This window comes from Sus scrofa, chromosome 6, assembly GCF_000003025.6.
Source record: "Sus scrofa isolate TJ Tabasco breed Duroc chromosome 6, Sscrofa11.1, whole genome shotgun sequence".
In the NCBI taxonomy this organism is placed as follows: domain Eukaryota; kingdom Metazoa; phylum Chordata; class Mammalia; order Artiodactyla; family Suidae; genus Sus; species Sus scrofa.
The window spans coordinates 88,152,021-88,170,579 of NC_010448.4; the positions used below are offsets into that span (position 1 = coordinate 88,152,021).

Consider the following 18,559-nt stretch of genomic DNA (forward strand, 5'->3'; position numbering starts at 1 on the left):
TGTGGAGTTCTTTTGTTTTTTTCTTCCTAGGGCTGAATCTGAGGCATGTGGAAGTTCCTGGGCCGGGGTCACATCAGAGCTGCAGCTGCAGGCCTGTGCTACAGCTTGTGGCAACGCTGGATCCTTAACCCACTGAGCAAGGCCAGGATTCCAACGTGCATCCTCACAGAGACAACACTGGGTCCTTAACCCATTAAGACACAACAGGAGCTCCACACGCCAGAGTTTTATTCTTTTATTGAAGCTTACAGTTTCACTGAACTTTTGGCCCCGAATGAAAAAAACACAAATTTTAAAAAAAGCATTGGCAGTGGGGGGTGGTAGCTTGTCCCCTGGGGACTGAAGCCAAGCAGAGGGGTCCACGCTGCAGAGGGGTAGCCTAGCCAAAGAGGCCCAGAGAACAGACTGCCTGAGCTCCCCGAGCAGGCACAGCCCCCAGGCAGCTAGGAGTCAACACCCACGGACCTGTGGGAGTGGAATCCGAGCCACTGGTCCCATGGGCAAATCTCTGGTCGGATTCCACTTTGGAGAAACGAGGTTCATCTGGCAGCAGAGGAGAGGGACGCAGGTGCTAATGGTACAAGGCCGATGACCACTTACCACTGGCATCAGGGCACAGAAAGGAAAGCTAGCGGCTGGAGCCAGCTGACTGGACACTAATTCTGCTGCAATGACCAGCATCTCCTGCACCACTTCAATGCTCAGGGCTGTAAGGACATTCAACTTCCAGTCCTCTCCTAGGTCAGGCCCATACCTGTGTGGCCTCAGCCTACTATTTGGTGGCTAAGACGAAGGACTCTCTGCCCTCTTTGGGAACAGTGCTGCATCAGGCAAGGAAAATTCTTTTTCTGGGAGGGGCAAGAAAAGAAGCGAGGCCTACATGCTTCTCCCACCCTAGGAGCCAGGAAAGGACCCCTGGTGCACTCCCCACTCCACAGATGGCCTGGTCATAGCATCCGAGAGGCTGTCATGGTGACGAAGTCCTCGAAGCTGAGCCGAATGTTGCCCTGCACAGCGGTGTCCTTCTCCCGGAAGGCCTCAGTCAGCACCTGCAGCTGGGTGCACACCTGGATGAAGCGATCGAGCTGCATGGCGGGATTGGCGGAGCGCGGGCAGTAGCGGGAAACCAGGAGCTGGGTGAACTGGGGGCTGAGGTTGTAGCCCATCTGGGACAGAGCTGGAGAGGAGGGCACACAGAGCAGACCCAAGAGCCTGTTGTGAGTGCTGCCATCATCCAGCTCCAGGGGGCACAGCAGTACAGGAACTTCAAGGCAACTGGCCCCAAAGCAGAAACAAACGTCCCAAGGGCTGTCCAAGACAGCAGGAGCACAGCGGGGGCTCTGCCTGGATGCTCCCCTTAGGTGGAAGGCCTCTATCCCTCTTTCTCAAAATCTCTATTACTGTCTGTTCAGTTAGGGGCCCAAGGGTCCCAGAATGACCCCAGTCTGTCCATGCTCATCTCTGACTTGTCTGTATTACAGACAGAAGCCTGAGTCCCCTCAGGCCCCGCTGCCCAGGGCAGGCACTAGAGGCATCTCAGGGAGATGACTCCTGTTCTGGAGTCAAGACAGCCCCTCGGCAAGCTGCTTATTAACCCTGCTTATCCTCATCATATCAGCTCTAAAACGGGGATAATAGTTATCTTGTAGGTTCTAGTAAGGATTAAAGGAAGCGATCATGCAAAGCACTTGGCCTAGCGCCTGGCACCTAAGAGGCACTCAGTTAAGTGTTATTTATTAAAAGTAATAAAATCATCATCATCTCCCCAGGCGAGGCTGCTCCCCCATCCCTCCACCTGGGTGCTTCCTTCTTCCTCTATCATCTACCAGCTCAGACTAAAATGTCAGCGCCCCTTCGCTCTTGCCCCTTGGGCAAGTTACCAGACTAAGCCTCAGTTGTCTCATCTGTAAAAGGGTAATAATAAGAGATCCTTCATCTAAGGGTGGGGAACAAGAATTAGTAGCTATCACAGAGGGAGAGCAAGTGATGTAACATCTCTCGTATGTAACAAGCACCTATGAAGAGTGCTTATTACAATGCCTGGCCACAGCAGGCATTCAATAAATAACAGCTTTCTCGTGATAATAATATCCCCTTAACCAATATCCATCACCACATCAGCACCTGACAACAGAGGGGGTCTCCCCCGCCTGACTTAGTCTGACCCAAATCTACCACCAGGGCAAGGGGCTGGGCTCTCTGGGAAGCCCTTTCTCCCTCTCATGTGGCAAAGCTCCCTGCCTGGTTCTCATCAGGTTCTCATCATCCACTAACTACCCATCCTCTAAAGTCAGAATTGGAACCAGACCTGGAGCTGTGGCCTCAGGTCATCTTATCCAACTGCAACTTTTAGAGTGGTCTGGGTCCCAGAGCTGGGAAGACACTGCCTTCTAGCAGAGCTGTAGCAACAGAAGCCATCTTTCTGAGCCCCTCTGCAGGGCTCTTCCATTCTGCACGTGAGGAGCTAGAGAGGAAAGAGCCACACAAGCCATACATACAGGTCTCAAAGTCCCCTGGGCCGAGTATCCATCCGCAAGGCTCCCTGCTGGCTGGGCCTGTCTCACCTCATGCTGCCTGGAATCCCATCACCAGAGTCCAGCTCTGATCCTGGAGCCAGGCGTTCCAGGCTCCCTGCCCAGCCAGGCCACAGAAGGGGTGGGGAGTGGGCCCGTGCTGAGGGCAGCACTCCCAGTGCAGTGGGATTATCTGGTAGTCAGAGCCAGAGAGAACCCCTTGCTCCATCTCAGGGAGTAGAGAGAAAGGTCCAGCTCTGCCTGTGCACCGAGGCCCTGCCAGGCCCTCACCTTGCTGCAGCTCTGTGTAGCTAATGGAGCCTGAGTGGTCCCGGTCATACTGCTGGAAGAGGTTCTTCCACTGCTGGATGAATTTCCACAGGGCCGAGAAGCCGTAGACGTCGATACGGCCTGTCTTGGTCTTGTCAAACAGGTCTTGGGGAGAAAGGAAAAAAGGCTTCAGGACTAAGGGCCAAGGGTCCTCAGGTACCACGGAGGCAGCCTTCTCCACAGGCTGGAGCAGGAGTCGCCACAGAATCACAGGCTGAGGCCCAGACGCCGCTCCCGACACCCGCCCCTCCCCCACATCGAGTACCACAGCAGCCCCTCCTCTGCCAGAACCACATCCCTCCCCCGGCTTGGCAGCTGACCCCTCCCTGCCATCTCCTACCAGGCCAGGGGGGCCCATCCTGCAGAACGAGAAACTGAGCTGGTCTACGACTCAGCAAGGTCTAGAACTTGAGAAAAGACCTAAGGAAAAGAGCTCTCGATCTAAGGGATCTCACCTTGAACCCAGCTTCCTGCCTGAAGGAAAGCATTCTCCTCAGAATGGCCTCCCACCCGCCTTCCATCAGACAGGAGGGGGCTCTGCCCCAGCTCGAGCCCTTGGGGAAAGGCTACGACTCACTTATCATCATGAGGCACGTCTCGTCGTTGAATGAGGACCAGTTGGAGTTGACCAGGGCCTGCTTCAGCTCCTTGATGGAGATGTAGCCACTGTGATCAGAGTCCACCGACTGGAACCAGGAGTAAGCCTCGGGGTCCACATTGGGAGGGGCTCCACCTGCAGGAAGGGGTGCCAACCAGGGCCATCAGACCCAAGTCTCAGGACCAATCTGCAGAGACGCTGGGAAGGGCCAGCCTTGGTGCCTCCCTGGAGACAAGCTTTCCTTACCCAGAGAGCCTCACAAATCTGCCTACCCCCCACCACCCCCGTCTTCCATCAAGACTACACCCTGACTCTAATGGAAGAGGACCTTCTGTGTAAACTCACGGGATCTGTGGTTGATTTCTCCTCCACGAAGCCTGAAGGAGCTCCAGTCACTTCTGTATTCGATTTTAAGTTTCTAAGGAATAGGGACTTGTCTGGCAGGTTAAGAATGCTCTGAAAGGGGGATTATCTCTTCCCCACAGACTAGGGACCCAAAACTATCTGCTGAGCACCTAACATGCACAGCCCAGAGGCAGGTACGAGAGTCCCAGCAGCAGGGAGCTCTCTGGCCTGGGTGCCAGGTCCAATGCATCTCTGACGGGCTCTGACTGGCACAGGGAGATGGCATGTTCTATCCCGAGCTGCCTGAGTGTGGGTGGCCATGGAGCCCCATCTCTCTTCCCTCCCTGTCACCTCTGATGCTCGTCCCCATCTCCAGACCTCTCGAGAACATCTCTGACACCTTCTCATCCCAGAGATCCAAAGAGCTACCCAAAGCTGGCAGCGCCACACACTGGTATCAACCCTACCCTGTTCCTACTGCTCCTGCCCCGATTCTGACACCCCTCATCTGGCTTATGAACAACCGCCGATTCCTAATCAAATCATCCTCAAAGCAACTCTCTAACACCGAGCATTTGCTGTTGAGTAATCTCAGTAAAATTCCACTCTTTTCTCACCAATTTCCCCCCACCTCAACTCAAAGCTCTTCAAAGGCTTCCCACTGCCTACAAAATAAAGTCCAGCATCCCTAAAGCAGCATTCTAGTCCCCCTGCAATGCGGTCTACCCCCGTCTACCTGTCACGCTGCCCCCACTGTGCTCCAGCCTAGATGCAGCAGGATGCTCGCTCCTACCCAGAACTGCACAGCCCCCCGCGGAGCCTTTACTCCCCGGGTTCTCTCCCTTCTCCCTCAGCTCTGTGCATCCACCCTTCAAAACCCAAATAAAATGCTCTTCCTTCCCTAAAGGCTTCCCTTGCCCTCCATCCTTTTGCAGGCCTCCTTCTTCTCTCCTTTGCACTCCGTCTCTTGAAGGCCCTGATCACCCCACAGCATACACATTTTTTCCTGCTCCCTCGAGGTTAGACTTGGAGCAACATGTGGGCAAGATCCCAGCCTAACTCAGCTCTGCATCCCCAAGGCCAGCACGGAGGCAGACACAGAAAGGAGAGGAGCTCCGTTCGGCTAGAGTGGGCCTCTCAGTTCAAGTCCCAGCTCTCCCATGTGTGACCCTGGCTAAGTTACTTAAGTTCTCTGGGTTTCCGTTTTCTCAACTGTGAAAGGAGGACACAACAGCATCTACTTCATAAGGTTAAGGTTACTGTCAAGATATAATTAATATATGAAAAACCCTAGATCAGCACCTGGCACCATCTAAGTCCTATATAACTGCTCATTATTAGTGTGGTTGTCATGGTTCAAACAGCTTTGTGTGTCTCGGAGCTCTGTCTGTACATCAGAAGAGGGAAGAAAAGCTCATGAGTTTGGAAAGACATGCCGGGTGGGCTGAGGGCGAGGGGAGAGACGGTGTGCAGAGGAGAGCAGAGCACAGAAGACTGTCTTGGGAAAAGCCAGAGTTACTACGTTTTGGTAAACCTGCTGAGTTGGCCAGCCACAAAAAGGACTCCTTTGCATAAGGGAATATCAGAGACATGGCGAAATCACTGCCCGAAGGTGAGGCTGGAAGGAAACAGGTTTGCCTGACTGAAGGATTAGTCTGACCTCGCTGGAAGATCCAAGCAGGCCCCATCCTCCTTCCTAAAGAGCTGATATGCCATAGGGGAGGGGAGGCCACAGCCACGGGCGGGAGAGTCTCTGTAACAGGTGGTCTGTGCAGTCAGCATAGACGAGCTCAGGCTCTGGAAGCAAAGAGCTCTGATCCTCACTAGCCTGTGTGACCCTAGAGAAACTGTTTCATTTTCTGAGCACTGCGTTCCCCTTTTCTAAAATGGACCTACTTCCCAGGCTGCTGTGAGGATTAAATGAAATTAACAGCAAAATAAAGTTTTTGCAAAGGGCCTGGAACATGTGCAGTCACCTAATCCTAGAGGAAGGGCTATTTAAACTGGGTTTGGAAGGATGATAAAGAGTTGCAGCGATGGGGAGAAGACAAAGCGTGTGGCAAAGGCACAATGTGTTTGAAGTACTCCTGCGGTGGTGGTGGTGGTGGTGGGGGTCTCTGGTTGACCAGAGGGCGGGGCAACAGCAGGTGAGGAGCTGGGAAGGCCTTTAGGGAGTCGAGTGCCCTTAGGATCCTTTCTGCGGGCAGTGGGCACCGTTATGGTCAAGCCTCTTGTATAGCGTGGTGCTCAATGTTTAGATCCTGGATCCAGTGGGGCTAAGGCGGGGCCCCCAGGTCACTGCAATGCAGGTGAAATATGGATCATGCTCTAGGAAGCAGGGCTCCAGGGGCTCACTGGCAGCACTGGTGAGGAAGTGGCCAGGCCAGAGGCAGCTGCAGAGGCTGAGCAGCTAAGAGTCTGAGGCATATCTCCCCTCTCCCCCACAGCCCCAGAGATTAGCTCTGGCCTCAGGCCCCAGAGGGATAAGCCTCCCAGCCAGGGGCTCCTTTCCCTGCAGTGACCTCACGCAGGCTCAGAAACAGGATTTTAAAAGGAGGAGAAAATCTACCAGGAAGCTACTGAGCTGAAAGCAAACAACCAGCAGCTCTGGCTCTGACAAGATAAATGCCACCGACTCAGAGTGTTCAGAAGCCCCAAGGTCTGAGCCTCTCCCTTGGCCACCTGCGGGGTATGTATGCTAAGATGCCGCAGCTTCCCAGCAGCACCTTCCCTGGAGGCCCTTCAGGGGCGCCAGAGTGATTCCAGCTGCCTCACTGCTGCTGTGGTCTCCTGGGAACAAGCATTCTGCAGAGAGGCTGACTGGACAAGTTTGAGAGGATGCAGGGGTCTGGGCACTTACCTTCCCTGACCCCCAGCCCCCCGCCCCCATCCGAGACCACTCAGAAACCTTCACTGAGCCTGAAGCCCCCACCTAAGATCCCCTGCTTCTACTGAGTTGCCAAGCCCCCTCCCCAGCCCCCAGCCCGCCCAGTGCCTCACCTTTACGTCTCTGCTCTTTATTCTTCTCCTGTCTTATCCCATCACTCTCCTGCCTGCCTTGGCATCTCTCAGGGATACAACCCTTGCTGCATCTGCTGTCGCATTAAATGCCGAATACTCTGTTGAGTTTGCCCCAGACGCGTCCTCTCACAGAACACGGTTCACTGAGCCCCTCCTGCTCGCCAGACACTGTGCCTGGTGTTTACCTGCACGTTCCCATCTAATCCTTATTAAAAATCTTGTGATGGAGTTCCCGTCGTGGCGCAGTGGTTAACGAATCCGACTAGGAACCATGAGGTTGCGGGTTCGGTCCCTGCCCTTGCTCAGTGGGTTAACGATCCGGCGTTGCCGTGAGCTGTGGTGTAGGTTGCAGATGCGGCTCGGATCCCGTGTTGCTGTGGCTCTGGCGTAGGCTGGTAGCTACAGCTCCGATTAGACCCCTAGCCTGGGAACCTCCATATGCCGGGGAGCGGCCCAAGAAATAGCAACAACAACAACAACAAAAAGACAAAAAGACAAAAAGACAAAAAAAAAAAAAAAAAAATCTTGTGAGGTAGTCGCATTTACCTATTTTACAGATGTGAACACTGAGGCTTAAAGAGATGAAGCAGTGTGGTCAAGTCAGTAAGTGGTCTGATCTCAAAAGCCCAAGCTTTCAACCACTATGCCATCTCGCCTTTCTTCGTACAGCACTCAGTGTCCCTGAAATGGGGTGTCTTCCTACGGCAGATGGTAGTGTTGTCTCCAACTTGCCTGCTAGCCCAGCCCCTGCCCCGCTTCCCTACAAGAACACGGCGCATCCTCTCCACTGCCGCGGCTTGCACAGCCCCTCCAAGGAGAGGAGTATCCATCCCCACCCTACAGATGTCAGGCTTGCAAGAGGATGTGGCTTGGCCAATAGATGGAGGGGAAGAGATACAAAGTACTTCAGAGCAGAAGCTTTAGGCCTCCTGCCTTCCTGCCAGCGCTCCTGCCCCTTTCTGTCCGCCCCAAGAACAGCGTATCCCAAACAGGGGCTGCTCCTCCAGCCTGGATCCTGGAAAGAAAAGACATGTGGAGCACAGCCTCAGCTCCAAGCCCACAGCTGCCCACACATAAGCAAGAGTAAATAAGTGCAAGCGAGCAAAAGAAATAAATGCCGTTGTAAGCCAAAGAGACTTTGGAGCTGCTGTTACCGTAGTAAAACTGACAGACTTCTCATTCTGCTAATGCGAGCTAAGCTAGAGGCAAGAGGCTACGGTGCCAGAGCCCAGGCTGCCTGCACAGCCACAGGAAAGGCAGGGAAGGGCCCTGGGTAACTCAGAACAAGATCGGAGGCACCTGCAGCCAAGATCTCTACTTACCTGGAGGAGGTCCCTGTCCGTAAGGGCCGGGATGCTGGGCACCATAGGAACTTGGAGGTGGCTGACCATAGGGGCCCCCTGGAGCCGCACCACCATATGGTCCTCCTGGAGTGCCAGAGGGGAGTCCCCCAGGGCTGGGGTGTCCATAGGGTCCTCCACCAGCTGGTGGTCCGTAAGGCCCTCCAGGGGCAGGACCTCCTCCATATCCGCCTCCAGGGGGTACCCCACTACCATACTGCCCTCCACCATGGGGGGGTCCGGGGTAGTAGCTACCAGGAGGGGCTCCGGGCGCTTGTCCTCCGGCTCCTGGGCAGCCCTGCAAGAAGAGCAAGAGGTCAATCAGAAGACAAGGCCAGAAAGTAGCCACATATGGTACTCCATGACTATAAAGCACTGCCACTGCCTTCCTTTTAACGGAACCTACAGGCTGGCCTGGAATTATGATCTCATTGCTCAGATGGGGAACCGGAGGCTTCTAGAGGAGACACAACTTACCCAAGGTCTCACTGCCAATGACCTGCAGAGGTAAGGCTGAAACCCTTCTGGCTACCCTTTCCTCCACACCGAGGGGCTCCATAAGGGCTGGGATCATGTCTGGCTTGCTACTTTACCCCCAATCCCCTGTGCAGAATGGATGCTCAGTAAATATTTATTGCATGAGTGAGCAGTCAAATGACTCAAACTGAATTCGAAATCCTCGCCCCGTGGTACCCCCATCTTTATCTGCAAATGTGATCTCCATCACACCCCCCTGACCATCCTCACCCCATCACAAACGGTGTATCCTTAGCACGGATTCATCTGCAGCATGTCTTCCTTACCCTACTCTAGCTTATGAAGAAAAAACATTTCCCCAGCTTCCTCAGGGCCCTATAAGACAGGCAGACAAGACGCTATTCCTAGGGCAATACAGGACAGTGGTGAAGGGCGGAAAAAAAAAAAAACCAGTTCAAGTTTGGGTTCCGCTACTCACTGCTACTAACGGGTCTACTCTCTTTAAGCCTTTGCTCTAATAGTGCCTGTCGACCTCCAGGTTAGTATGTGAATGAAATGAGGCCAGTCACGTGAAGGGGTCTGATACAGGCCCTAGCGCAAAGTAAGCACTCAGTACACATTAACTATTAGCAGCAGCACTTGTCTACGGAGAAGGAAAATCAAGTCCAGAAAAATCATCCTAAAACCGTGTGGAGGGGCTGGGTGCTGAGCCCAGGCCATGTGTACAGTGGAGAATACCTGGGAACACTCCCTCTCTTGTCTGTGTCCCCACTAGCCAGGGACCCCTGCGGCTCAGGGTGTTTGGCTCCATCTCCCTAAATGGCCAGCAGAAGGCCCAGCGGAGCACAGCCCCAGTACACCTGCAGGCAGGCTGAGCTCAAGGGCCCAGCTGGGCCCAGCTCTGGGGATTGGGAGGATGGTACCATCTAGACATGTTCTAGATGAACCTGTGAGGCACACCAGTGCCCTAGCCAGTGAGAGACTGGACTCTCTCTCCCTTTGTTTTGGCTGCACCTGTGGCATGTGGAAGTTCCTAGACCGGAGAGCAAATGCACATCACAGCAGTGTCTGCGCTGCTGCAGTGACAACTCCCGATCGCTAATCCACGGCACTACAAGGGAACTCCTGAACTTTCTCTTTGTGTCTGATAGCTTCCAAAACAGTTACCCTCAAGGCTAAGGCCAGATTCACACTTCACTTAAAGAGGGTCTGCTTGCACAAGAGAGGCTTCTTGAGAGAGGGTGGGAAGCAGGCCCTCCCACCTTCCTCACGCAGCATCATGGGAGCTCTTCTGCCCTGGCCGCTGCCACAGCTAGGAGATAGACTCCTTCATAGGTAACTAAGTCACAAGCAAATTTCAATTTAAAACTCCACTGTCAGGAGTTCCGTCATGGCACAGTGGAAACGAATCCAACTAGGAACCAGGAGGTATTGCAGGTTTGATCCCTGGCCTTGCTCAGTGGGTTCAGGATCCGGCGTTGCCATGAGCTGTGGTGTAGGCTGCAGACGTGGCTTGGATCTGGTGTTGCTGTGGCTGTGGCGTAGGGCAGCTACAGCTCCGATTAGACCCCTAGCCTGGGACCTCCATATGTAGTGGGTGTGGCCCTAAAAGGACAAAAAGACAAAAATAAATAAATAAATAAATAAAACTCCACTCTCATTATCTGAGTTCATGACTATGGGCCAGCGGCTTAACCTGTCGAAGCCTGTTTCCTCACAAGCAAAATACAACAACCCCCTCCTCACTGGATTGTTTTGCAGATTACAAGAAATGAATATAGCAGAATTTGTTAGTTTAAACCTTTAGATAAATAAAAATTTAAAAACAGATCAGAGAAAGCTGCTCTGGTTGAAGGTGAGGGTTTCAGAGCCCTAACCGTGTGGGGTCCCTTCCTTGCTAGACGGTGAGGGCGTTCTGCGGAGCCTCCCCAGTGATTCAAAAGTCAGTAGGAGCAGTGTCTGCTGTGGTGCAGTGGGATAAGAACCTGGCATTGTTTCTGAGGCAGCTTGGGTTCAATCCCTGGCCTAGCGCAGAGGGTTAAGGGATCTGGTTGTGGTGTAGGTCACAGCTGTGGCTTGGATTCAGTCTCTGGTCCAGGAATGTCCATGCACCACAGGTATGGCATTAGAAAAAGAAAAAAAAAGCATGAGGAACTAGTGTTTAGGAGGAGTCCCCTGGCAGCCTAGCAGTTAGGGATCCAGCGCTGTCACTGCTGTGGCGCAGGTTTGATCCCTGGCCTGGGAACTTCTGCATACGGCAGTGTGGCCAAAAAACAGGAAAAAAAAAAAAAAAAAAGGGAAATAAGTATTTAAAATGGACACATAAACTACGTACCATGGGACCACGAAGGAGGTGAAATCAGGAGGGTTTCCACAAGAAGGCAGTATTTGGATTAGAACTTAATAAAGGGAGAGGGAGAGGTGTGATGGGAGGGAGCCTGGGGCACCTCTTGGTCTAACCCCTTCAGTTTCAGGCCAGGTGAGGGGAAGGGACTTGCTCAAGTGATGCTGAGTTGGAGGTAGTGGCAGAGTTAGACCACTCCCCAGACCCCAGTCCAGTGACCCCCACCACCTGCTACTACAGTGCTCTTTCCCTAAGCGATAGGGCACAGGACCCCAGGGCAGGAAGAAGAGGGGATGGGGACTCTGCAGGGCCTGGGCACACACAAAGGACAGGCGGACCCCAGGCCAGGAAGCGGCTGCTCCACAAGAAGTCCTGTGAGCAAAGCCATAAACCGTTCCTGGCTTCGGGTGCGGGTAGAGCAGCCTTCCTGAGAAACACCCCCACACCAGCCAAGCTGGTGCTGCCAGGCAGGTCTTCTGACAGCGGCGCTATTCCAGTCCAGGGGTCGGGTGCAGCCTGGCGGCAACAGCTAAGCCCTTTCCTTTCTGCCCTGCATTAAAGCCCTCATCTGTACAGTTTACAAAGTACTTTCACATACACACAAACCCTACTGGCAAAATCCTGCCAACGATTCTTTAACAGAAAAAAAAAGAAAGTATTAGTAGGCCTATTTTCAGATGAAGAAACTGAGGTGCACAACTGTTAAAAGACTTCATTCACTCAGCAAGCATTTACAGAGCAACAATATTATGTCAGGCTCTGTGCTGGGCAGGGAGCAATGGGCATAAAACTAAGCAGGGCCTGGCCTTGATAATTATGATAGTCTGATAATTATGGCCAGATAATTATGATATAGTCTAGTCGATGTCATCAGAAAAGTCTACTTAAATGCTATCAAAAAAGGTTTGGGCAGAGGAATTGGTTCTGTCTGTCAAAGGATAAATGAGCCATGGAATGAACAAATGCAGGCAGGGGGTCAAGGAAGGCTTCCTGGAGGAGGCAGGTGTACTATCGGAGCTGGCATCAAAGGATGCACAGCCGGTCTCCAAAAGGAAGGCAGTAAAGGACATTCCAGATAGAAGGGAAAAGACAGGAGCACAGACTTATGAGCGAGCACAGGGTGGTCGGGAGCGGGCTCAAAGGCAGGAGGGCACACAGTGTGAACTCAGAAGGGCAGGCTCCGTGTGTACTCCTTGTCCAGTCACCTCTCCTGCTGCAGTCCACTGAGCTGGTGGGTAACTGCGGCTTAGAGCAGTTTCTGTTATACAACAGTGAGCTCCCCGGGGGCAGACACTGGGCCTCATTCATCACGGGACCCCAGGGTCCAGCACACTGCCTGGCACCTGCAGGTCTCCACAAGAATGTTAGCAAATGAATATCACTCTAAAGATGTGGAGCTTTTTGCTGGGGGAAACAGAGCACCATACAAGGGTTTCCAACAGGGAAGGAACGTGATCAGAGCCTTGTTTAGAGAACTAAGCGGCAGCAGCAGCGGTGTGGAGATGAGCTGGCGGGGGAGGCGGTGGCCCAGGTGCTGGACAGGCAGGGCATGAACCAGACAGCAGACTCAGAGAGACCGGGATGGATTCCGAAGCTATTTCAGAGATAGACTAGACATGACTTGGCAACTAATTAGGTTAGGGAAGCGATGGAGGGGGCAGTGAGGGAAGTGTTCAGAATGACTCAGGTTTCTAGCTTGCACCAGAAGATGAAGAAAGTGAAAGCACCAGAAGCCAGGCGGGGAGCACAGTTCCCAGCATCACTGAGTTGTTAGCAAAGGTCTGGACCAGAATCCTGACTCCATGCTCTTGTATAGTGCTCCATGCCATGCTGCCCCCCCTTTAAGAGCTTTTCCAAAGGCATTTCAGGCTGATAAATACAAGACTGTTTAAAAAAAAAAAAAAAAAGAGTTCAGTAATCATGGGTTTCCAAAATATCACAGAAACCTAATCCTAGGTCTTTGCAAACATTTGATAAATTTGGGTAGGGGGAAGGGCAATTAACATTTTACTAAGGCCGTCTTTGATTCTCAGTCCTATGAGTGCTATGATTCCCATTTTATAGGTAAGAGAATTAAGATGCAGAGTTGAATCATGTGCCTGTGATGAACCAGACTCCAAACAGGGTCTGCATGACTCCACCACTCTACCCTCTTCTTCAAGTTCATTCAGTAAATGAAGGGGCGTCTACCATGTGACTTGCCAGGGACCATCCTAAATGGATGTGTCAAACCCGATGGACTTCTACAGTGGACAGGGTTGATGTGAGAAGGGCGGGATTAGATGATCTTTCACAGTTTTCAAGCCCAGAAATCAGGGAAACTCAGAAGAATCTTACTCTGTTTTCACCTTAGCACCCAGATCCAATTCGAGAGCCACAGTATTTAAGAGATCCCAAAGATCTCCCAGCCCAACCTCGCAGGGGATGATGGACTCTCTATAGCACCATCCGGAATCTCTGCTTTCCTCCAATGGTGGGGAGCTCACTCATTCCCAAATGATCTACTCAGAAAGTCCTACACTTCTATCTTTCCTTCTTTCTTTTTTTTTTTTTTTTTTTTTTTTTTGGTCTTTTTAGGGCCACACCTCGGCATATGGAAGTTCCCAGGCTAGGGGTCAAATTGGAGCTACAGCTGCTGGCCTACACCACAGCCACAGCAACACTGGATCCAAGCCATGTCTGCAACCTATACCACAGCTCACATCTACACCGGATCCTTAACCTACTGAGCGGGGCCAGGGATGGAACCTGCATCCTCATGGATACTAGTCGGGTTTGCTACCACTGAGCCACGACAGAACTCCAGAAGCTCCTACATTTTCTTTTGGCTCTGAGGGCTCAGTCGTCTACCCCCAAGATCCCTGGGAGGCTCAGAGGTGTCAAAGGTTGGTCCACGGCGAGTTCTGATGGGGAAGAGTAGTCTGTGTTGCAATGACAAGCCTGTTGGTTCAGAGCTACCCCCCAGCCCACTGGAGGAGGACAGAGCCCATGCTAAGGGGTTAAACAATCACAAGACGACAGAAGGAGTGGCTTGTGCCAGCAGACCCTCCTAAAATATTTAAAGGCCAGAACCCTGCAGTCAATAAACAGTGAGCCAAGAACTGTCCCAAGACTTCAATTACCACCTCTCCGCTGACACTCGCTGATACTTTCTCTCCAGCTCCATCTCTCCTGAGCCACAGGCCCTCATACCCAACAACCTTCCAGACCTTCCTTCCGAATCTCCTCCTCCTCCGTGTTCCCATCGCAGTGAAGGGAAACCCTGGTGCCTTTGTGGACACCTTTTCATTCTTCCCCTCTGTGACCTCAATTAGGTACCAAGTTTTCTCAATTCACCTCCCAGCTCCACGTTCACCACATCACTGCTCTGGCTCACCTAGACTTCTTCAATAGCTTTGAAACTAGTCTCCCTGCCTCGTCTATCCTGCTTCAACCCATCCTCACAGTGCCCCGTGGTCACAGCCCCAAAGCACGAAAGTGAGAACACTCTTCAAGCACTCCATCCTTTAGGGTGAAGTCCACACTCAAAAAGGCACACAGGCCCTTTAAGATCTGGTCCTTACCTACCTTTCTGGTTTCATTTCTTACCCTTCCCCCTCTTGCTTCACTACAACTAGACTCATCTCCTTAAATTCTTCCAAAACACACCTTTCTCACTTGCTTCCTGGTCTTTGTGAATACCACTCCTTCTGCTAGAATACTGGCCTTTCTTCACCCAGCTAACTCTTAATGGAGATTCTGTTTTTGGCTTAAATGTCACCTCCATCAAGAAGCCTTCCTCCCACCCAAGACTCAGTTAAGTACCCTCCTGTCCTGGCCTGACACTTAGTCCCATTTTATACATATGACACTGATTCTACAACTTACATATCTACATTACTCTTCCGCTTGGAATGTTAACTATATGTCCAAATGCCATACCAAGCCCTTAACATGGATTATCTCATTTGATCTTTACAGTAACCCTTGAGGTGGTACTCTTATGACCCATTTTTAAAAAGGGGAACCCAAGACTCAGACTTCTGTAAGAAATTTCTGCAAGAAAATGGCAGAGCAGGTATTTGAAGCCAAATCTCTCTGGCTGCAAAAAACCAGGCTCTCAAGCATTGAAATCTATCAGGCTGGCTCCCCCACAGGACCAAAGGGTCCTTGAGTTCTACTCCTCCAACCCCTAGTCTATGCTTGAGGACCCTGGGGCAGAAGGCAGCAGAAAATTACAGGAGTGCTGACTCCTAACAGTAGGCTGGAATCCTCTAGGACTAGGTACTGGGTGGAAGGGAAGTGATGCTGACTGAGCCTATGGATGCTTTCAAACAATCCACTTCCTTTCTTGGAACACAGTGGACCAGGAATTGGATAGGAGGACAAAGGTACAATGAGGGTGTGTGTGGGGGGGGGCATGTTTCTTCTTCTACTCAAGACACATTTCTCTCGGTACTCCTTTTCAATATTTCACTGAGCATGAGCCCAGGCGGCATGGCATGGTAATAGCAATCACAGTAGCAAAGCTAGGCCACCCCACACTGGCAAGCACTGTGTATCAGCAATGTGCCAGGCTCCTTACAAGCCTTATCATCTTCTTTTATTTCATCTTTTTAGCCCTATGAGGTATTATTCCTTCCTTTTTGCATGTGAGTTAACTGAGGCTCAGAGCCCTTAGATGATCTATTCAAGGGTGTTAACTAACAAATAGCAGAATTAGGATTCTAGCCCAGTTCTGTCTGTCTAATCTGGAAGTTCATGTTCTAAATTTCTATGCTGCTGCTTCTAGGATGCATACAAATTACCTCCAAAAGCTTATTAAAATGTAGACACTTGGCTCCTTCCTGGGTGCACAACAGGTCTGAGGTAGAACCCCCAAATGTGGTGTTTTTAAACAACCTCCTAGGCGATTTTGATGCAGGCCATGCACTGAGAAACAAAGCACCATGGCAATGTCCTCCCAAACAATGTTCCCTACATTGTCACCGAAAAATGACGAGACTTGGGGTTCCGTCCGGGCACAGCAGAAACGAATCTGACTAGGAACCATGAGGTTGTAGGTTCGATCCCTGGCCTCTTTCAGTGGGTTAAGGATCTGGTGTTGCCGTGAGCTGTGGTGAAGGTCACAGACACGGCTCAGATCTGGCATTGCTATGGCTGTGGCGTAGGCCAGCACCTATAGCTCCAATTAGACCCCTAGCATGAGACTTAAAAGGGCCGAGGAGTTCCCTAGTGACTAATGGTTAAGGATTCACTGCTATGGCTCAGGTTGGAGCCCTAGCCCCAGAACTTTTGTTAGTCTAGCCAAAACAAAAAAAAAAAACGGGGGTGGGTTCCACGGTTAAAAAATTTTAAGAAACACTGTATATTCTATCCCTCTCTGCCAGATTTACGTCTATTAACAAATTAAGAATTCTGAGATGCTCTGTGGTGAACAAACTTATTAAGCTGTTATACCTAATACCGAAGAATTTCCCAAACTTATTTTACCACAGAATACTCCTTTACCAGCAGTACTTCTTAACATCTCACAAGACTCAGCAAATGGAACTTGCTTGGGAAACACTGCTAGGTTATACTTCCTTCTGACCCCAGCCCATGCTGGCTTCTCTATTTCCCACCACTGCTGGGAATGCGATGAAAGGAGCTCTAAGTTCTAGCACTGGCCTCGCCCCCTGCCCCACTTGCTAATGTGTGACCTTAGGCAAGTCGCTTAACTTTTGGGGGCTCATTCCTCAGCTATAAATTGGGGGAATAATCCTTGCCAGACTGCTTTCAGGGCCTTCATGATTTGAGATCATGGATGTCCAAACACTGTGCGCAAAAACCGTACAGGGCTGCACTCTCTCAGACAGTTCTTGCCACATCTTTTGGTATGTGATTATACTCAGTCCAGCATTTAGTAATAAGCCATGTGACCTCATTTTCCAATTGTGCCTTCCTGGGTTTTATTTCCTAAAATAGCATGATCTTGGGTAACTCAGGAGCCCTCTCTGAGCTTCATTTCCCTCCTTTTAAAATGAAGGGACTCTTTGAGTTCTGTTGTGGCTCAGCAGTTAATGAACCTGACTAGCAACCATGAGGACGAAGGTTCGATCCCTGGCCTCTCTCAGTGGGTTAAGGACCCAGCTTTGTTGAGCTGTGGTGCAGGTCCCAGACGTGGACCAGATCCAACATGGATGGCTGTGGCTGTGGCGTAAGCCAGTGCCTGTAGCTCTGATTCGACCCCTAGCCTGGGACCTTCCATGTGCCACGGGTACAGCCCTAAACAGACCGAAAAATAAATAAATAAATAAAATGAAGAGACTCTTTTGAGGGTCCTCCCAACACTGACCTTCTAGGAATCTAATAAAAATCAAAATACTAAAAGGTAACACCTGTTACACTCTTAGTAGTACCAAATGCTTTACAAGCATCATTTCATTATTCTTCATACCAGCTCTATGAAGTAGACATTATTTGGCCCTGTTTTACAGAGGAGGAAACTTAAGCTCAAAAAGGCAAAGTACTTTGCTCAAAGACTCAAAACTATTTAAGGGATGGAGCCAAGGTGTGAATCTTCCTCTGACTCCAAACTGCACTTCATCACTCTACCACTCCTGTCATCCACCAACGGATTCTGGCCACAGAATCACCCTGCTGTAGTGTTCTTGGCAGGATCAAATGGGCTGGCAAGTAGGTAAGAGGCATTTGCTGACAGCCCTGGGTTCTGCTACCTAACTCCCTGGTGACTAAATTCCATGTCCTCTCTGGGTTTCACTTTTCCTGTGTGTCAAATGTGGAGGTACTGGACTAACTCAGTAGTCAAACAAGCTCATTCATACTAAAACCTACTAAACCACAGTTTCTCCTGATTATTCAGAGAATAACCAGTACGTCAGGGGTGTATTTTAATCTGACGCCCCAAAGGATACCGACAGAACCAGTGCTCTGAACGTTCCGGTGACGTTGATGACCCCGCCCGGAGCCCCAGAGGGAGCGCAGGCCAAGCGCAGCCTGACTCCGTGGGGTCTAGGAGCCCCAAATCTTCGCGTGCACGACGTCACAGGGGGCGCGACACGACCTCCCCAACGTGCAGTCCTGCGTGACGTGAGCCAGGTGCGACTGACCATCCCGTTTCCCTTCTCTCCTGCGCGACACCGCCCCCTGCGTGGGAAAAGCGCGGAGGATGCAGGGAGAAAGCGAAGCTGGGGGTCCTGGCCAGGACTTGGCGAGACTTCTACCTATATTGGCCCACCTCTTACACACTCACCTGCCCGTATGGATAGCTGGCCATGGCGACTCTGACGTCACACGTCGGCGGGGGGCGGGGCTTCCCAGTCTCAAATCCGCCTCCTCCTGGGCCTGGGGGTGTGCCCTATTCTGATTGGATGTACCTGACTATCAATCCTGGGCGCAAAGGTCGACGGAAGTGACGCTAGAGGGAGGTGGTCAGGTGCCTCCCAAGGAGATGGAGGAGCTGAGGCTCCTATGTCAGTTTCCGGAATCATGTTTCCTGTACTGGCGCAGTAGTTCTTAAATTTTCTGCCCTAGAGTAGGCCCCAGAACTGGTCAGTCCCACGTATTTAAAGAGAAATTTAGGTGGAGTGTTACAGTGGTGGCCATGTTT

The 18,559-nt window shown here is 51.5% G+C and overlaps 1 protein-coding gene across 2 annotated transcripts; it reads right to left on the reverse strand.

The window, feature by feature from the left end:
- PEF1 (penta-EF-hand domain containing 1) lies at positions 212-18,307 on the reverse strand. Of its 2 annotated transcripts, XM_003127768.5 has the most exons (5): positions 18,203-18,306; positions 8,130-8,445; positions 3,421-3,576; positions 2,805-2,948; positions 212-1,177 (listed from the first exon to the last, which is right to left on the reverse strand). In XM_003127768.5, exons 1-5 carry the CDS (start codon positions 18,224-18,226, stop codon positions 948-950), a joined length of 870 nt encoding a protein of 289 aa, XP_003127816.2. In that variant the 5' UTR covers positions 18,227-18,306; the 3' UTR covers positions 212-947. The 2 variants fall into 2 exon arrangements, with proteins under 2 accessions (XP_003127816.2, XP_020951433.1); XM_021095774.1 differs by having other exon boundaries at positions 220-2,948; positions 18,203-18,307.